Genomic DNA, 20,226 nt, shown 5'->3' on the forward strand with positions numbered 1-20,226 from the left:
CCATGTTTCCTGACCCACTGAATACAGTAGCATACCCCCTAAAACAGGGCTGGGCAACACCAGCCCTCCAGATGTTAGTGAACTACACATCCCAGGATGCTTTGCATTAGTTTTGCTATGTGGCCATGCTGAAACTGATGCAAAGCATGCTGGGATGTGTAGTTCATCAACATCTGGAGGGCCGGTGTTGCCCAGCCCTGCCCTAAAATGACCCTCTCCAAGAGGGGCTGAATGCTCTGTTCATGGACTTTCCTCTTCACCAGGGCTGGGCAACACCGTCCCTCCAGATGTTGATGAACTACACATCCCAGCATGCCTTGCATCAGTTTCAGCATAGCCACATAGCAAAACTAATGCAAAGCATCCTGGGATGTGTAGTTCATTAACATCTGGAGGGCCGGTGTTGCCCAGCCCTGCTCTTCACTTAGGAATACAAGCACCTGTGTTGAAACTTTGGTACTTGTGTAATAACTGGGCGCCCGATTTTATGATCGGGTCGGAAAAATCGCATTGCATTGCATCTCATCGCATCGCATGCAACCAAATCGCATGCGATGCGATCGATGCGATTTTCCCATAGGATTCAATGTTAAATGGTCCTGTTCATACCCCCACTATCCAAGTGGGCATGGAGTTGATTTTATATAGCATGGAGAGCGGAACGAGCCACCGAGCCTGAAGTGTGGCGAGCGGACGCGGAATACATTTTAAGTAATCCGCGTCCCCTCGCGGGGCTCGGTGGCTCGCTGCGCTTGCCACGCTATATAAAATCAACTCCATGCCCACTTGGATAGTGAGGGAATGAACAGGACCATGTAACATTGAATCCTATGGAAAATCGCGTCCATCGCATCGCATGCGATTTGGTTGCATGCGATGCGATTTTGCCGAAAAATCGCGTCGCATCGCATGTGATTGTATGCCTTAAGTTAAGGCACACAATCAAAAAATCGGGCGCCCAGATATTACACAAGTACCGAAACTTCTTATACATCATAAATTAAGAGGGAAGTTCAGAAACAGAGCAGTAGTGTCAACTCCGTAGCTGTGTGACTACGTTATATGTGTGTGTGTAGTACAGTAATGCACCGTATGCTGCTGGTCTTATATGGTAATGGAATGCATACCTCCCAACATGACCCTCTCCATGAGGGACACATTTCTCTGTTTCTGGACTTTCCCCTTAATGTATGATTGCCATCACCTCTGGTAAAACACCTTTCTTATCAATGAACCTGTTTGAAACAGGTGATGGTAATCAGATATTAAGAGGGAAGTCCAGGAGCAAAGCATTCTGTCCCTCCTGGAGAGGGTCATGTTGAGATGTATGGGAATGTCTTACATGGACCACCACATTATCCATAGATCCCAGTAAGCTAAAGGACCCATGATATCACAAGATGTGACAACACAACAAGTGTTGGAACCCATGCTTCGGACTCGGTGGCTCGCTGTGCTTGCCACCGTTACTTATGGAAATTCATGGTGAGGTGAAAATTGACAGTGCTAGGCAACCGACCATGCTCCTCTCTGGTGCACATTTCATTTGGATATCCATCAGAGGTACTAAAGCCCACTAGGATCTAGAAACTTATCTCTCTGCATGCTGAGACCACCAACATATATCTATGAGCACCCTGTTCTTCAGTGGTGGTACGTTTATTAGCAATATTCATCTAAAGATGTAATTAATGACTATACTAGAGAGCGCTGTTTCTAACTCCCTACTTATGTGGTAAATGGCCAGATGCACCAAGCTTCATAAAGTGGAGAGTGATAAACACCCCGTCAATTGCCCCCCAACTGTCATTTTTTAAACTAATAATGTGGTAAAATGGCAGTTAGGAGCTGTTTTGGCAGTTTAATACACTCCACTTGAAGCTTGGAGCATCTGGCCCATAGACACGTCTCTTCTGATGTCCCAGCTCGCTGTACCTTTTTTTTGTGATATTTTCCAGAATGCAATGAATACTATTTGTTAAGAATAGCAGGGTTTTTCTCCTTTAAATTCTGGATTTACTCAATTCTAATAAATTGCAGATACTTGCAGTGATTGTCGAGATAATGTTTTAATCTGTTAAGAAATGTATCCGATAGTGTACGGAATTGAGCATAACTCCAGTTATGACGCTGGGCAATAGTTCATGTTCTATGTGGTGTGCCAGGATTAAACATGGCCGCCTTACGGCCTCATTCCTGTACTCTTTTTTTTTTTTTTGCGGATGGCGGAAGCATTGAAGTCTGTAGTGCATGAGTACACATTGGAGTCGCGGACTGCACGTGACGTATGCGGAAGAGGGCGTTTCCCAAACTAGTGTGATGATAGTGGCACTAGTGACCGGCGCTGACTTGGCAGCTTCTAAAACATCCCTTTGAGGGGGTGACTCCATCTGTACGAGAGGCGCCGCCATGGATCCGTAAGTTTAGAACGTTAATGCCTTAAGCGTTTTGGGCCACCACAGCCTGTTACATGAATGCTCTTTGATCTATCAGCATGCACAGCTGTATAGAACCTGTGTCCTATTTCCTTGATCTGCCACGTATATCATATCATTATTTGGTTTACTTGCACGCATTTCTTCTGTTATTAATTTATTTTTCTAATGCTTCAAACATAGATAATAGTGCTTGATTCCAAATGCCTCCGTTATTCTTTTGCGACTGGCTGCTTATAAGCAGAATTGCAAGCTTGTGCCACTCTGCTTCCCTCTGTCACTGTACGAAATGTACACTGAGGAGTATGCTTGTTGGTGTTACACTGTGTATACAACTATATTATCGTGAGTCATTCTTTATTCTAATCTGGATACATTCCATTAGAATCACAAACCCACCCTGATATGGAGTGAAATGTATCAGAAGCTAGATACAAAGGGTTGTACAATAATACCCCTTTTACATCAAACTATTTGGCCTCGGTGTAAATGGCTATGCAGACAGCAGCGGTACCGGGGAGGAGGTAAATGGATGCCTGGATGCAGCATTCATTCATCTCACAGACCGAGACTAGGGGCAGCCCAGCAGCAGCTTTCCTGAGTGCAGGGCATGTCCCCAGCGTGACCATGAACGGGAGTTCTTGGACAGCATCTGGAAATGGCTTCCAGCAACGATTCGCTGTGCGAATGATATTGTACTTGCATGGCCAGTTTTGGTCACAAAAATTTCTACCATGTGCTTGGTCATGCTCCACTGGGCCTGAGTTTTGGAACCAAAACTGTAGATCCAGGATTCATCACAGCTGATGATCTCCCAGACAGTTTGAGTGAATGCAATCAAACCTGGCCAACCTGTTACAGCAGCAAGTCACATATGTCTCCAAATACTCTCAGCTGTAGTCTTTTTGCAGTTTGTAGTGAATGGTGCCATAGTTACCTTGGCCTGCACCTGGCTGTTCAAATCAGCGCGCTGTGAGAATCGGCATTATCCGAGTTTAGTGCCTCACCATGGTGCTGTTTGTGTTACCATCTTTACCACTTTACCATCTACATGGACTCGGATTGGGAACGATTGGCCTGAAGCATGGTTGAGGGTACATGATGCACTAATTGGGGAATTACATGCTCAAGTATTGACATTGACACCAAAAAAAGTAAATAAAAAAAACAAAACCTCTTCATGTTGACATTTCTATTGTCAACCTTATACCAGTGTCAACCTTTTGGGGGTCGACCTAGACATTGTTGCTTTTTCAAGACCTCACCAAGTGTGTTTTTTTTTTTTTTGGGTCACATTCTCTAGAAATCTGACCCTGGCACAGACTGGTGCAAAGTGAACGGTAGCACTTGGAGATGAGGTAATCTCCAAATGACGGCATAACAGGTAGACTGCACATGGGTGCTGTCTGAAAAGGTTCTAATCGCCAATATGCCGAGTACAGCCTGTGCTGTGAACATGGTCTGATGCAGCTGTGACACTGGTTGGAACAGTGTTCGACAACCTGGGTCAGACCTGACATTCTGGTGGAAAGGAAGTGATATTAGTTATATAAGTCCTAGTTACGTAATTGGGTAATATAAGATTTAATCCACCCATCGTGTAAGCTACAGTTGTCAGAAGTCATCTTGGACTTCTATAACAACATTCTGTATATAAAAGCCGTCTACCTGCTTCCTTTTTCCCCCCACTGATATCATATAATCGCCTGGTGCCTGTTAGGAATTCAGTTTGTCTTGGTAGGTGCATTAAAAAAAATAAAATTGGATATATTCTTATGGTGTGTACACACGGTATTTTTTGCCTTCCGATGTTGACGATATAGTCAACATCAGATCGGAATCGGATGCAGATCGCAAGGGTTTTAACCCTTCAGATCCCGATCAGATCCCGATGCGCGTTCACGTATCGCAAGGCAGAAAGTCTTGTCTGCCTTGACTATATAGTGCAGATATGCACTATATAGTCAGACTTGTATGCAAATCGGGTGTGCCTTCAGATCAGATCGTGGATAGTATCTGAAGGCACATCTGACCGTGTGTACACACCATTAGACACATAGCTTGATGGTAATTTTCTAAAACATGTTTACTAATGTTTTTCATGAAACAAACTTTGTGTACATTATCAGAATGCCAAGGTGTCACCTGCTCATATTTTTTTTTTACTGTGTATTTTGTAATTTCGGATATAGGAGACTCAACATGTACTATCCAATTTTGTTCTCTCTTCACTATTAGCCAGACCCTGCTCTGTGCAGCCATGGAGTGCAGAGTTCTTCAAGTTTTAGTAAAAGGTTGGAACATTTATTTAATTTCCCACTTTAAAATGCCAGTGGATAGGTGTGAACAGAAGGACACATTTAGAAGTCATAATTTCTTGAGCCCTTTGGCAAAACCGTTGCATTTTGCCGCCCTTAGGCTTAAGTTGGCAATAGGAACCTGCAAGTTATATTTTACAGTATGTAGTAGAACTGCTTTAGTTACTCTTTGACAATTTCGAGACTGTTTAGTCATTGTCCGTTTTTACATTTAGTGGTTCGAGGAGAACTACAAACTATTTTTATTTGTTTTCCCCATGCCCTGATCAGAAAAAAAGTTCCTGCTAAACCTGATTGCTTATTTAAACTTGAGGCTCCAGGTAAAAGGAGGCCTCTGTTTGAAAATACACCATATAGCTGCTTGACTACAACTAATCCAGTTCTACAAACCAAGCTAACAGGAAATGTGAGATTCAGTGCATGTAGCAAGACTGTTACTATTATGTCCCTGACTCTTTTTTTTTCTTTCTAGAAGCTATTTTAGTTAAGTATATATGTTTGCCTATTTCAAATTCCATAACCGCGTTCTCTTAATAAGTGAAAATTGTGCTATTGGGTCATAGCGCCACAGCCACATTTCTCAGGTCAACCAACCCGGCTTTTTAACCCTAGTTACGACCAGCGTTGAGCACAGCTGTTACCTGGGTTCCTGTGAGGTGTGAGCGGGTAACACGGGTCGAAAAAAACGGGTCCTGTTCACACTATGGAGCAGGCAGTGCTTGGAGAAGACATAATATGGAAATGTTGGCTTATTAGTTTATGCATAAATAACTTGTGTGTCAAGGAAGTACTTGTTATTCTGGCAGGCTGTTGCTGGCTCTCGTGGTAAGTGTCCACAGACATCTGAGCTCCCATGGTAGATCCCCATACCTCCTCCCAGCATCCAGTGTGCACGTGGATAGCAGAGCTGGAGAGGGACTGACGGCAAGTGACGGCGACACCTCTATTTTTGGTCCTCACCTCCTTTTTTTCACATGAGCCAGCAAATACCACCTGCAGCACAGCAACACAGCCTCCCAGGACTCTACCCCTCACAACTCCTGCAGCGGCAGGTGTGCTGCCCGCTCTTTGTAGCGGTTACTGAGGGATCAGCAGATGCCTGATTGGGTGTCCCCCCTGACAGCTAATGCCCGGAAGCCAATGTCATTCATTGCCTCTAGGCGTTAGGCCACTACCCTGCACAGAAACATAATAAATCGCCCAATTCTAACTTTCTACACATTTGCCAGACATGCAGAGCACATGTTGTTGTCCGTTAGAGAAAAAAATAGCTTTGCAATCAACTCTGAATCAGGACCTGAGATTGCTTTTCTAATGGTTCACTCACATATTTTGTTTAATGCAAAAAAATAAAGTGTGTATAAGGTATATATGAAACACAAATTACTTTTGTGGTAAAAGTTGTCTCCTACAACCAAGATATCTCATTATGGTTTGCAAAATATGGAAAAATGTTCTGATTTTACCTAATTTAACTACACGCGACCGTATCTCCCAGTGATTAATAATCTGCACGCTGGTTATTAGTCGGTCGGGGCCAGTATTCTCACCAGAGAACACTGCCCCTGACAGATCACTCCGCACACATTGCTGTGCAGCGCTGTGTGCTGAGCGATCTAGCATCACTCAGAATGCTCGTTTATGCACATCACTCATGCCCCTTTCAGACCGCACTTTTAAAACGGTAAATTGCCGTTTTTTTACCGTTTTAAAACGGTAATGTGTGCGGTCTGAAAGGTCCAGTCCCACTTAACCGGTTAGAAAATGCCGTTTTTTCTAACCGGTTAAAATGCAGGGTCCTACCCGTTTCTGAACCGGTATTTTAGCGCAAAAATCGGCTCAGAAACGGTATTTAGGACCCAGCCAATGAGCTGGGTCCTAAATTCAGCACAGTGAATACTTAATGAGCGCTCATTAAGTATTCACAGCACTGGAGCCCCCCCCGCGCGTGTCGACGGCCCCCGCGCGGGCGCCCCCCCCCGTGTCGACTTACCCCGTGCCGGTATCTCCGTTGTGGTTCCCGGCACTGCAGCTCAGTATGCTCGGAAAGCACTTATGAAAAAAGTGTCTTTCAGAAAATGGCTGCCCCCCATACGGAAGACAGTTTTTTTAAACAGGGTTTCCTATGGGGCAGCCATTTTCTGGAAGACACTTTTTTCATAAGTGATTTCCGAGCATACTGAGTTGCAGTCCACAACGGAGGTACCGGCACGGGGTAAGTCGACACGGGGGGGGGGGGGCGCCGACACGCGGGGTGGGGGGTGGGGGGCGTCGACATGCGCGGGGGGTGTCGACATGCTCGGGGGGCGTCGACATGCTCTCGGTCGACACGCGAGGGGGGGAGCTGCACGGAGGGGAGGGCTGAAGGCTGCACTTGCTTTGACCCTGTATTTGGAAAGTTTCCAAAAACGGGTCTGCCAGTGTCAAAAAATCGGCACTTAAACGGTAATATACCGTTTAAGTGCTGCGGTGTGAAAGGGGTTTTATCTGGCAGACCCGTTTTTGGAAACGTTTCCAAATACAGGGTCAAAGCCAGTTATGCGGTCTGAAAGCAGCATCAGTGTGTAGGCCCCATAAGAATTAATAACCAGATTTGTGTCTAAAAGTACTAGAAGTTACAATGTGAGCGTTCCCAGCATTGGATATTTAATGATGCTACGGATCTAGGAAGTAGAATTTTGAGTTTATGTACAGAAACTGAAAATCAGTGTTTTTAAAGAGATTAAGACTATTAAATGTCAGTAGATTATTCAACAAGTAGAATATTTTGAAGTATTTAAAGTTGGAGCCTTTTCCATATGCTAACGTCTACACATCATAAGACATGTCTGCCTCTTTAGCATATGTGTCTGAATTATATGAAGCCATAATCATCCAGGTGTATTGGTACTATTACATATTCACATGCTACGCCTCCTTATAGGTGACTATGCACTAACTGCTAGTCTGCATAAACTGCATCTATGCAAACTGTCCCTGATGTACGCCAGTCCACCGCTTTCCTCTCCTTGATATGCGTAAGTTTGCATTGGCCCATATGTGTCTATAACCAGCATATGTTCGTCAACACTGGTATTGAAAATCAGTACATGCAGAGCACAGTGATAAAAGAAAATAATTTTTCTGCTGTAAGTAAAGATTTTAATTCAAATTTTGCTAATCGATTTTATTTTTTTTCTCTCTTTTAACAGGTTGGCCCCAATGCGCCTATATACCCTCTCTAAGCGCTATTTTGTGTTGGTCTTTGTTGTATTTTTTATATGCTTTGGATTAACACTTTTTATTGGAATAGCTGGTAAGTGGAACTATATTTTGTTTTCTAGTTATATTGCTATGTTTAGTTTGTATCAGTGGCGTAACTATAGTAGGTGCAGGGGGTGCAGTTGCTATGGGGCCCGGCCGTTTCGGGGGCCCGCAGACCCAGCAAGCACCCCTGCACCCTGTACTCTGCTATTTATTTAATTTATTGGTCGGGCTTCGGGAGGCAACATCCGCCCCTCGCCAGCACGATAGAGGAGCCAGGCTGTGGCTGCCTTGCAGCAGAAACAGGAAGCCGGACCCTCTCCCCCCTACACCGCCTGCACCATAGAGGAGCCTGCGGCAGAAACAGGAAGCCGCCTCCTGTCCCCTCCCTTTCCCCCCTACACAGCCAGTCAGCACCTGCGCAGCAAAACGAGGAAGCCCAGCTGTCTCCCTTCCAGCGCTAGCGCCAGAGGAGCTGGCCTGCGCTGCAGCAGCAACTGGAAGCCGTACTCCCCTCCATCGTCAGCAGAACGAAGCGCCCCGCCGCTGGCATCATGAGCCACTGTTGCCAATGGAGGCGCCCCTCCTGCCCCAAGACCATGAAGCGCTCCGCCTGGCCCCCGCAGCCAGCAACATCAGGAGTTTGCAGAATTGCAAACCTCAAACACAACTTGGCCTGCAGTAAGTTCTGTGGCACGGGGGTGGTGGGAATATGGAAAAAGTACATATGTATGTATGTATGTATGTATGTATGTGAGTTGCACAGTATGTATGTATGTATGTATGTATGTATGCATGCATGAGCAGCACAGTATACATGTACTGTATGTATGTATGAGCTGCACTGTATGTATGAATGCATGTATGTATGCATGCATGAGCAGCACAGTATACATGTACTGTATGTATGTATGTATGTATGTATGAGAGCTGCACTGTATGAATGAATGCATGTATGTATGCATGAGCAGCACAGTATACATGTACTGTATGTATGAATGTGAGCTGCACAGTATGTATGTATGTATGAGAGCTGCACTTATGAATGTATGTATGTATGTATGTATGAGAGCTGCACTGTATGCGTGCACATATGTATGCATGAGAGCAGCACAGTATGTATGCATGAGAGCTGCACTGTATGTATGCATGTGAGCTGCACTGTATGTATGCATGTATGAGAGCTGCAATGTATGAATGAGCAGCATAGTATGTGTGCATGTATGTGAACAGCACAGTATGTATGTATGTATGTATGTAGGAGAGCTGCATTGTATGTATGAGGGAGATAAAATAAATAGAGTCCTGCTGCTATGTGGTGGGCTGAAGCACCTACCGTCCTCAACCCCACCTCTGCCAGCCACTGCCTGGAACCCACAGAGTTTTAATACAAGGTAACGGCGGCGCAGAGTGTGGTTTTGTGGGCTGGTGTCAAAAGAATAGCCACCCTGGAATCCTGAGTTGGGGGGGGGCGCTTACATTTTTTTTGCTTTGGGGCCCACAAAGTTCTAGTTACGCCTCTGGTTTGTATACAAAAATGTGTCTAATGGGGATTGCTTTAATCTCCCTATAACTTACAAATCATAATATCCATACATGAGAAGCACCAGATTACTGACCATAAATAAATTTATCACATGCAGAATGATGCATGAAAACTCAGACCCTATTTGCAAGTTTTTCCAGCACACTAAACTCACACCTTCTCATACTGTATTTAGACCAATGTGCGCCCTGTCTTTATACCAGGTTTGGTCACCAATTGAGCTAGTTTGCATGGTGCACTTGAGGAAACATTTGATTGCTCATTTGCATCTATTGAGTAAAAATACATTTTTATTGTGTCTACATGAAAGTAATGTGGAGGATCCAGACCAGGTTTTGGAGCAGGAGCAGAAGCCAGGTGTGTAATCAGTCGCACATGTGATTTGTTGATTGAAGGGTTTCCAGAGAAGAGTGATCTTGATGGTGGATTAGCCGCCCAAGCGATAGGCCAGGGTGTGGGCTATGGTAGGGACCATTGGAGCCCTTGCAAGTGTCTGTTATGCTGGTATTTCCTGTATGCTACTGCCTGTAACCATGCTTGCCTTTCGAGTAAATCTGCTATGCTGTGAGCTGCATTGAAAAATAAAGAGCAAAGTCTTCATCTGAGTCCCCATGTGTGTGAGCCTTGTCACAATTGGTAATGGCTTTCATTTTTGGGTACTTGTGTATTATCACAGCACCCAAGTTTCTTTCCTACGTCACCATAGGAAAATCGCATCGCATGGGCCATTGTAACGGCCGTGCGATGCGACCCGATCCGATTTTCCTATGTAATTTATTCACTGCTCTCTTAGCCCTGGGGGATCGCATCGCACCTCCCGCATATATAGGGTGTACAATGCCATTACATTACCTATACAATTATATCATTGTATGACATACAATGAGGTTTTAGGCAACCCCCACTATCCATACCACCCCAAAGTGTGGCGAGCGCAGCGGAACGCGTCCTCCGACCTTTTCATACCACTACTATCCACGTCAGCGTGGAGTTGATTTTATATAGTGTAGCGAGCCACCGAGCCCGAAGTGTGGCGAGCGGACGCTGATTACTTTACATGTATTCTGTGTCCCCTCGCGGGGCTTGCTGCGCTCTCCACGCTTCGGGCTCAGTGGCTCGCTGCGCTCGCCACACTATATAAAATCAACTCCACGCTGACATGGATAGTAGGGGTATGAAAAGGTCGGAGGACGCGTTCCGCCAACCCTCGTCGGGGATAGCTACGCTTCGGGGTGGGGGTGGGGGGGGGCCTAAAACCTCATTGTATGTCATTATTGTATACCTAATGGCATTGTACACCCTATATATTATAAATAAAAGAGCACTGAATACATTACATAGGAAAAGCGCATCGCACGGAACTTCCAATGGCCCATGCCATGCGATTCAATGTGATTTTCCTAGGCAGAATAAGCCAATAGCCAAATAGCTTAGTGGGCACCGTGATAATACACAAGTACCCATTTTTGTTTACAAAAACAGAAGTTTCAACCAAATCTTTAAAATATTACTTTTTGTTTTTATGTTTTAGGACCAAATGTTATTGAGGCTAAACAATTTGAATATGATACATCAAATATATCCAAGGTAGGAAGTGCTTCCTTCTTTTGCATTCACTATTGTTGACTATTTTAGTAGTGATATTAGAAATATGGTACATTCTTTGTTTGCTTTGTATAGAATAGTGAATAATCCTGCATTCATTTTTGTTACAGTAGGAAGCCTCTGTTAGTGGTAGCATTTCTGAACAAGTTGCAAACTGCTTGTTTTGTAATAAGACAGCTTTATGTGCACTTAAAAGAACGGTAGCTGATTTCTCCTTGAATCTCCGTGCAGAAATTAGTTGGACACTTCCCGCAAAGCCGTTCTAGTGACAACTTGCAAATTTGCCCCATAAACTGCCTCATAAATTCATGAATTTGAAATAACTAATGTAGTGATTTTTCCTATTTCTATTTGTTTTCTGCATAACTGTTATTTAAAAAAAAATAAAAAATGTATATGTATGTATATACAGTTTGGGTGAAACTTCCACCAGCGCACCTCTATACTTTTTTCTTTCTCTACCTTTCCTAGTTTTGGGGTGCCCTATGGCTTGTGACCGCATTGTTTAAACAGACATTGTAGGAGCTCTGCACTCACTAAATTAACTGATCAGAAAAGTGGGGTCCCGTGAAGGGGGCTGCAGGCTTAAATACATTGATCAATTCATGAACTAAATCTCCACTATTTATTAATATCAGTTAATTTAGTGTGTGCAGAGCCCCTACAAATTTTTTTTTTTTTAATTCATGTGATATAAATACAGAATAAACTAAGGCTTGTATAACAAACAAACAAGGAGTACAATCATCATCCGCAGAAGAGAAAGAAAACGCATACATCAGGTATATAAACTAAAAAGCAGTGTTCTAGAATGTCGGAACACCATTTCGTAATATCTATATTATACCAAGTATAACAAACTTTTCGAATATGATCTCTATGGTCAGAATATTAATCGAAGCCAGCCAAACGGTATATTCTTTTTTTTTTTTGTCCTCGACTTCACATTTAGTATAAATATTGTAGCCTATGCTAAAGTTAGGGATATAGGATCAAGGTGAATCCACATGGACAAGATGACTTATTTGTCTGCAAAGGAAGGTCAGGAGAAACCTGTATCGATGTACAGAAGGAGGTACCGAGCCTATTTCGACTCATAGCATCCAGGGCAATTAGTCTTTTCTAAAGGCTGTAATGTAGAAAGCTTCTGGTTTTATATAGCTATGGACTTGGAAGTAAGAAAATAGCGGAATGTGCAAAGGCAGCACGGATGGTGTAATGGTTAGCATTACTGCCTCACAGCACTGAGGTCATGGGTTCAAATCCCCCCCTAACTGTGTGCGGTTTGTATATTCTCCCCGTACTTGCGTGGGCTTCCTCCGGGTACTCCGGTTTCCTCCTACAATCCAAAAATATACTGTTATACGGCCTACACACATGCCGATATTAAGGCATTTTCTAAGAGATTTTGCTTAGTTTGGCAAAGTCGCTTAGAAAATGCCCTCACATTGGTGTGTGTGTGTGGGGACTATATCGGCAGCAATGCGCGTCCCCGCGCGTCTTTATCGCTGGCCGAGATTGATGGACAGTGTCCATCAAGATCGGCATCGGCAGGGTTCTCCCACCGGAGAACACTGGTGCTGTCTGCTCGCTTAGCACACAGAGCTGACAGCTCGCTCTGTGTGTGGGCTGTCAGCACTGTGTGCTGAGCAGAACGGCCCGACGTAGCACAGCTAGGTCGCCCTACACACATCGGCATGTGTGTAGGGCCCATTAGGCTAATTGGCTCCCAACAAATTAACTCTAGAATGTCTGTGTGTGTGTCCATGTGGTAAGGAATATAGATTGTAAGCTCCATGGGGGCAGGGACTGATGTAGATGTTCAACTATACTCTGTAATGCGCTGTGTATGCGCTATATAAGAAACTGTTAATAATGATAAATAAAATAGGATGATTATTATAATTTTTTTTTTAGTCGAGACAAGGGAGGTTATTCTAATTGAATCACCCCCCGCATGCCCGTGCGTACAGGGGAATGATTGTTCGCGATTGTGCATGCGCATAGGTTTTTATGCGCATGTGACACTATAGAGGTGTCTCAGATCTGCAAGCACTGAAGAAATCATTCGATGGTTGCCAAATGAATGATTTCTCCCCCACACCCACGGCTGCAAGTGTATGATTAAGCGGGCAGCGCCTGGGGGATTGGCAAGGCTGCGATTTTCATATCCTTCATATCCTTGAGAGTCCACCAGAATAAGGACCTAGGAGTATACCAAGGAGCAATCCTCCCCTATAAAATTGGGTAATTGCTAAGACCATGGAGATTCCAAGATCTAAAATTTTGCGGAGCCACCGTGATGAAAGTCACGATTACTTAATAAAGATAAAAATATTGTGTGGGTGGCAGAAAGACCCACTTTACTACAGGAGAAGTTCCAAGCTAAACATGAAGAAATTCAAGAGAGTTTGTTTTGATATGATTAGGTAAACTGCCCGGGGGTGAGTGTAACTAGGCCACCAATGGAAAATCAGGGCTAAAGGTTTGGTCTAAGGCCATAAAAGTGAAATTAACAGCATTCTATCTTAAATTAGATGCCAAGGCATAGTCCTGAGCTGATAGGAGATTAATACCATAAGAAACAAAGGTTGGTGTAGTTAACATAAGGAAATATTAAGACGTTTCCCCGACCAAGTAAATTTAGTAAGCGCTCTATTGACTATCTGTTTTTTTTTATCTGTATGTTTTGAAATAAGAGCACCTGAATGACATAAAGGATTCTGGGAAAAGAAAAACATTTTATGTAAACGACATCTTCCTAAATAGGAAATTGGGTCCATTTGTTAAAATCACAATGCATCTTACTAATGGAATGAGAAATATTTTTATAGTACAATTTATCCGGATTTGCTGGAATTTCCAATCCTAAATGGGTCTAAAAGCCAGGGGCCCAACGAAACAGAAATGTGGATTCCCACCATAATCTGGCCTCGGCTTGTATTTCTGTTTGTAGTAAAATTAACTAGAAATCCAGAGATGGCATTAAAGTATGACAAAATATTTGTAAAGAAGAAAGGGCAGTTTCAGGTGTGATCACCTAACCTAATCCCTTACCAATGATGAATAATAACGAAGAAGAATAATAATGAAGACCCTTTTTAGATTTTTAGACTAAAAATTAAGGGGTAAAGAAGACAGCCTTGACTTTTGCCTCTAAATAATGGAAAATAGGGGGAGTTGAGACCATTTATAGTTAAGTAAGCCTTGGGATGTGAATATAGCATTCGAAAGATACCTAGAAACACAGGGCTAATTGTTGCATATGTAGTGTCCTTAGGATATGGGACCAGGAGACATGGTCGAAAGCCTTGCCAGCATCACCACTCACTATTATGCCTTCCCTATTATTAGACTGCTTAATACAGAGCATAGCATTTGAATATTGTTTACTTAGGTGCGGCCCTTGACAAAGCCATTCTGTGCTGGATGAAATAATCTAGGGAGAATGCATTGGAGACGTTTGACCAATAATTTAGTAACTAGTTTCATATCCTGATTCAGATAAGATTGCACTTTGGTATGATCCTTGCCAGGTTTGGGAAATACTATAATTCTAGCTTCAGTGGTGCTATACCAGAAATTATAGTTAAAATAGAGTTAAATAAACAAAATATTAGGTGGGGCATCAAATGGGTCAAAAGAATTTGGCAATATTCTGCCCCAAAGCCAACTGGGCCAAGGGATTTGCCTTTGGCTAATGCTTTAACCAGGAATAATAATTCTGGTTTTGATTCACTCTCTGCCATGCTAAGTGTCAGCAAGCTAGCATCTCTCAAGACTTGCATTCCCATTACAGGGTAATCTGGAAGAGCAGTACAAAGAGGTTTATAATATTGTTAAGCCCCGTACACACAAGGCGTGTTAAGCCTAAATCGGTGGGTATATGGTCCCTGAACAACCATATCCCCGTGTGTACGGGGTGACGGTCACTAGGAGTGTGCTCCCAAGTGCAGCCCAGTACTGGTTGCTGGTCGGAGGAGCATGGTGCTGCAACTAGTGGCTTTCTCCTTCAGTTACTCCATTTTCATTAGTGACCATCGCTGCGATTGGTTTGCTGAATGATATTAAGTCAAAATTGCTCAGCGACCAAATTGCTCAGAGTGTACGGAGCATAAAAAAAGTCTGCTATTTCTGTACAATCAGTGATAGAAGTTTGGGATTTTGACTGAAGTTGCAAGATATGGGAAGGTGGGGAATACAAACTGACTTAATTAGCCAATATTATCCTGGATTTATTACATACATATAAGTATTTGTTACATTGAGTATTGTGAGTGAATCTGGCGAGTTCCGTTCACAATATATATTGTACTTCTTTTTAGCCTCTACATAAGCTTGTCTGACATCAGGGGATTTTTGATAAAAATAATAACAAATAGTAATAATAACAAATCCTAGCCTTGCGCCAATTTCCGACTATGTTCGGTCAATTGAGCAATTCAAATTTTTCATTTTCTGGCTACATATTTCATTATCTGGCCAGGTAGTACTGGCTTTGAGGCAGCCCAAAATAGATGAATATCCTCTACATGTGCTTGGTTATCATCCCCATAATTAACCAAAGCCCTTATATGTTTGCAAAAATCGGCAGATGTGTATATGGGTTGTTGTTGTAAGGAAAGGGTGAACCATATCGGATCGTGGTCCAAAATGGACTGGTGGTATAGATATGGTAATAACAGCCAAAAATCTATACAGGAGGAAACTATGTGATCATACTGTCCCCTGTGTATTTTGGACCAGGTGGGGTGTTAATGGCCGCCAAAGTATATGGAGAGTTAAACAACAATATTTTGACAAAAAGAAAGTGGCCTTCATGATCTGACCATGTATCTTGAACAGTATATGGGAGATGTTTATGGAATAATAATAAAACCTCCCATTGCGTTTGAACGTAAATGACGCAACTTTATAATCCCCCCCCTATCCAAGAATCCCTGAGTGTTTGGATTCTTCACATTCCAATTTGTTTCTAATAGACATTTTAAGTTCTTTGGGGGATTCAACCCTTTCACATTCCAGGAAACAAATTATACTGAAGTGGCAGTAACCACTTTATCAACCAATACCAATCCTAGGCCATAAAAACAACAAAGTCCATATATGCAACAAATCTCCTGCCCATCCCAGCAAGCAGGCTATGGAGACAGAAAAAGGAACCTAAGGTGCCATGTTAGTGATATTACAATATGAACATGCCAAAAAGGTCAATTAACAAACATTACACATTTTTTATATTTTAGGAACTCAATAGGGCAAACGCTGAAATTGCCAACAATACAGTAGTACATAAAGTACATTAAATAACTCTATATTTGGAGAACTAATAAGAGCGTTCAGTGAGAATGCCATAAACCTAACAATGTAGTTGCCGGAAGAGATATAATGGGTAGAAGGGCAAAAAGGAGGGACAGGGGAGTCGTTGAAATCCAGAAATCAAGACAAGGAAAAAGAGTAATGAATAAAAGAGCAATCCCTGGAAGAATCAAAAATAAACAGTAGCCGGTGAAAACACAAGTGACTCAAAACAGTAAATATAAATCCCTTTTGAAATATAACCTATTTACATCCGATAATGAAAACATACTGCTTAACTAGCGATAACCGTATCTATCTATCTATCTATCTATCTCAGAAGTAACCTGAATGTGAAGTAAGCGGAACATATAGTACCAAGAATACATTTTTTAGCTCAGTCCTTTTCAACCATGTTAGGGGATGGACTTTGGTTTAAAGAGTCCACGAAATTCTGTACTGCTTGTGGATTACCATCATAATACACTCACAAAGCAAAATATAGTCTCTTTTCAAAAGACGTTTGCAAATAGGGGAGAACTCTCGACTCTTGTTGGCTGCCATGTAGGATAAAGGTGCTCAAAGGTGCAATTGCTGGGTGTGATGAGATGCGCACTCCCGTCACACATCTCATCGCTCAGCTCAAAAAGTAGGTGCTGCACATACTTTTTGTACTAGATCTCATCTCATTGCATTGCAAAACCTTTGAAATGCAATATGATACGGTCTAGTCCAAATTGTATACAATAATTGTACTGTGTATGGGCACCTTAAGTCCTGAAACGGTAACAATCAGTCACCTTGATATATTAGCTTCAAAGCTTTCCTATATGCCTCCATTATATGAATCTTATCTGCATAATTAAGGACCTTCAAAATCATAGGACGGGGTCTATCTCTCAGAGTTTGCCTGTCCGGGCCTATACGATGTACACGCTCCACTAAAACTGATGCATCCCAAGTCTCGAGGCAGCCACACAGAGAGATTAGTTGCATCAAATCGGGAGTTTAACACATTAAGATAAACCCTATGAGGCAAATGTTATTTCTCCTGTTCCTGTTTTCAAGATCTTCTAGTTTATCCTGCATAGTGGCAACAGCTTTTTCCAGAGTGGACAAGGCTGTTCACGTTTGGGGAGTTCATCTTCCAAATCAGAAATCTGTTGCTCAGCCTCCGTGAGGCATTGCGCATGCTGTTTAAGCTGTGCGAGCACAGAATCTAGAGCAGGCATGGCCAAACTGTGGCCTTCCAGCTGTTGTGAAACTACATTTCCCATCATGCCTTGCCACAGTTTTGCTATTACGGAATGCTAAAACTATGGCAAGGCATGCTGTGATGTGTAGTTTCACAACAGCTGGAGGGCCACAGTTTGGCCATGCCTAATCTAGCGAATCCTTCAATGGGACCAGTTTCTGGTCCAATAATGCTGATATTATTGTAGTGATATCTTGAGCTTGGAAAGTGCATGCAGGATCTAATGAAACAATCCATAGTGGGTCCAGTTAATGGGTCAACACATGCAAAATCTGTCAACCTATTAACTGTCTGTCACGTCCCCGTCAATCTAATGCTTATGTCTACCTTTTGTGACTGTCAAACTAGATGCTATCGTCTATCTTTAGGCATCTATCTAGGCATGTTCAACCAAGAGTGGTCAACCACTCATTGTCGATCTAGACATCATCAATCCGCTATGCAAGAACCCTCTTGCTTCAGTTGCTGTGCTCCTTGCATAATCTCCATGTCTAAGCCTGCACCAAATTACAACTACCATCTCTTCTTAATCCTATCTCACACACACTTCCTCTTTCAATCAGAGTCTAACAGGATGTTCACTGACTCTGCTCGAACCGTTCAATGTCCTCACCGAATCTGCTGATCTCTAGCTGCTGCTTTAGGAAATGGCAGGAGATGAGCAGGATTGACGACAAAACCTTTCGGCCTGGTACACTCTGCCCACCGCATGCCCCAACTACAGTACATTCTCAAAAGCCTATTTTCTAATGTATTCCACCCCTACTTGACACTAACCCAGAGCTATTGCTGTCACAATGGACCTGATTTAGAGTTTCACTTACAGCGGCTGCAAATGTGTTGAAATAAATGCAGATTTCCAAATGTTGGCTGCACTTATGTGCTTTCACTAGCCCAATTCTTCCGCCAGTAAAGGATACCATTGTTATTTTCAGCCTAAAGAATCACTGCATTGATAAAAGTTTGTGAATACATCCACCACACATGCAGTTACACCCAATCTGTTGCAAGTGGAAATGAGACGTACAACTCTGAAATAGCTTGTAATTGCTCTGATGTGTATGTAGGCTCTGATGCATAAGCAGTTTGCTAAAAGTCACAAGATGTGTATGTGTGCAACTCTGAATCGGGGTTAACGTCTGCAACTTGAGGAAGGACTTCATGGGGTATATTAATTAAAGATCAATTTTTATAGATAAAATTAACCTAAATGAACGCTTTGCTCAAGGGTGCCAAAAAACACAAATACTAATATTTAAAAAAATCAATACCAAAGATTGTCTGTTAGTAAATATGTGTTACATCCTCTAAAATACAGTGGTTTAGAATCATCTATAGAAATCAGTTAAAATGGTCCTTGTGTATTATCACGGCGCACGCTAAATCGGCCACAAATCGGATGCGATTTAGCGGCCGATTTTGCATGCTATTCCATCCTTGCACACCCCCCACTATCCAAGTTAGCCGAAGCATGGCGAGCGAAACGGTACGCATTCTCCTGACTTGTTCATACCCGCACGATCCACTTCAGCGTGGAGTTGATTTTATAAAGCATGGCGAGCGCAGCGAGCCACCGAGCCCAAAGCGTGGCGAGCGGATGCGGAAAACGATCCCGAAGCGTGGCTAGTGGACACGGATTACTTGACATGTATTCCGCATCCCCTCGTGGGGCTCGCCAAGCTTCGGGATCGTTTTCCGCTGCGCTCGCCACGCTATATAAAATCAATTCCACGCCGACGTGGATAGTGGGGGTATGAACAGGTCGGGATGACGCGTACTGTGTCCGCTCGCCACGCTTCGGGCTGACTTGGCTAGTGGGGGTGTGCAACGATGCAATAGCATGGAAATCAGTAGGAAATCGCGGAAAATCGTATCGCGGATCGAATTGGATGCAAAATCGTATACGATTTAGCTAAAATCGGGCGCCGTGATAATACACAAGTATCATTAAAATATATGGTACTTATATGTTAGTTGGGCGCCCACTATAGTTAGTACGCTCATACCCACACTATGCATGTCGGTATGGAGTTGACTTTATATAGAGTGGCGAATGCAGCGAGCCACCAAGCCCGAAGCGTGGCGAGCGGAAAACTAAGCAAATTGTGGGCGCCCAACTAACATATAAGTACCAAATATATCTTCAATAAATATACTCCCCAATGTCTCTGTTGTAATCCCCCTTAATTGTAAATGTATTTGTTCTATCTTTGGGCAATTCTGTCATCTCTCTACATATAGCTTGTAACCTTTACTAGTGAAATGTATATGTGCATCATAAATGAACATACAAGATATTCCATTGAGACATGATTATTAATGATGTATGCCAAACTATTTTAATGCTTTTATTTTCGATGTTGTTCTAGGCGGGCAAGTTTCATTTGCAGTCTCCAATCTTGTCCACTTACAACCAACAACTATGGCTAATGTGTAGAATTGTATTGGACAAGTCCGATGGTAAGTATCCCTAAATCAGGCATGTCCAACGTTGGCCCTCCAGATGTTGTGAAACTACACATCCCA

The 20,226-nt window shown here is 42.9% G+C and overlaps 1 protein-coding gene across 2 annotated transcripts in view; it reads left to right on the forward strand.

Moving 5' to 3' along the window:
- Positions 1 to 20,226, forward strand: part of TMEM181 (transmembrane protein 181) — a 70,446-nt gene that overhangs the window by 5,001 nt on the left and 45,219 nt on the right. Inside the window, exons 1-4 of one of the 2 annotated variants that reach the window (XM_083176353.1) lie at positions 2,261 to 2,417; positions 7,945 to 8,048; positions 11,074 to 11,129; positions 20,070 to 20,160. In XM_083176353.1, coding sequence (XP_083032479.1) covers positions 2,410 to 2,417; positions 7,945 to 8,048; positions 11,074 to 11,129; positions 20,070 to 20,160 — 259 coding nt within the window. In that variant the 5' untranslated portion in view covers positions 2,261 to 2,409. Of the gene's footprint in view, positions 1 to 2,260; positions 2,418 to 7,944; positions 8,049 to 11,073; positions 11,130 to 20,069; positions 20,161 to 20,226 lie in introns of those variants that run through there. The other variant, XM_083176352.1, reaches the window with a different exon arrangement.

This window comes from Crinia signifera, chromosome 3 (assembly GCF_055691185.1).
Source record: "Crinia signifera chromosome 3, ASM5569118v1, whole genome shotgun sequence".
In the NCBI taxonomy this organism is placed as follows: Eukaryota; Metazoa; Chordata; class Amphibia; order Anura; family Myobatrachidae; genus Crinia; species Crinia signifera.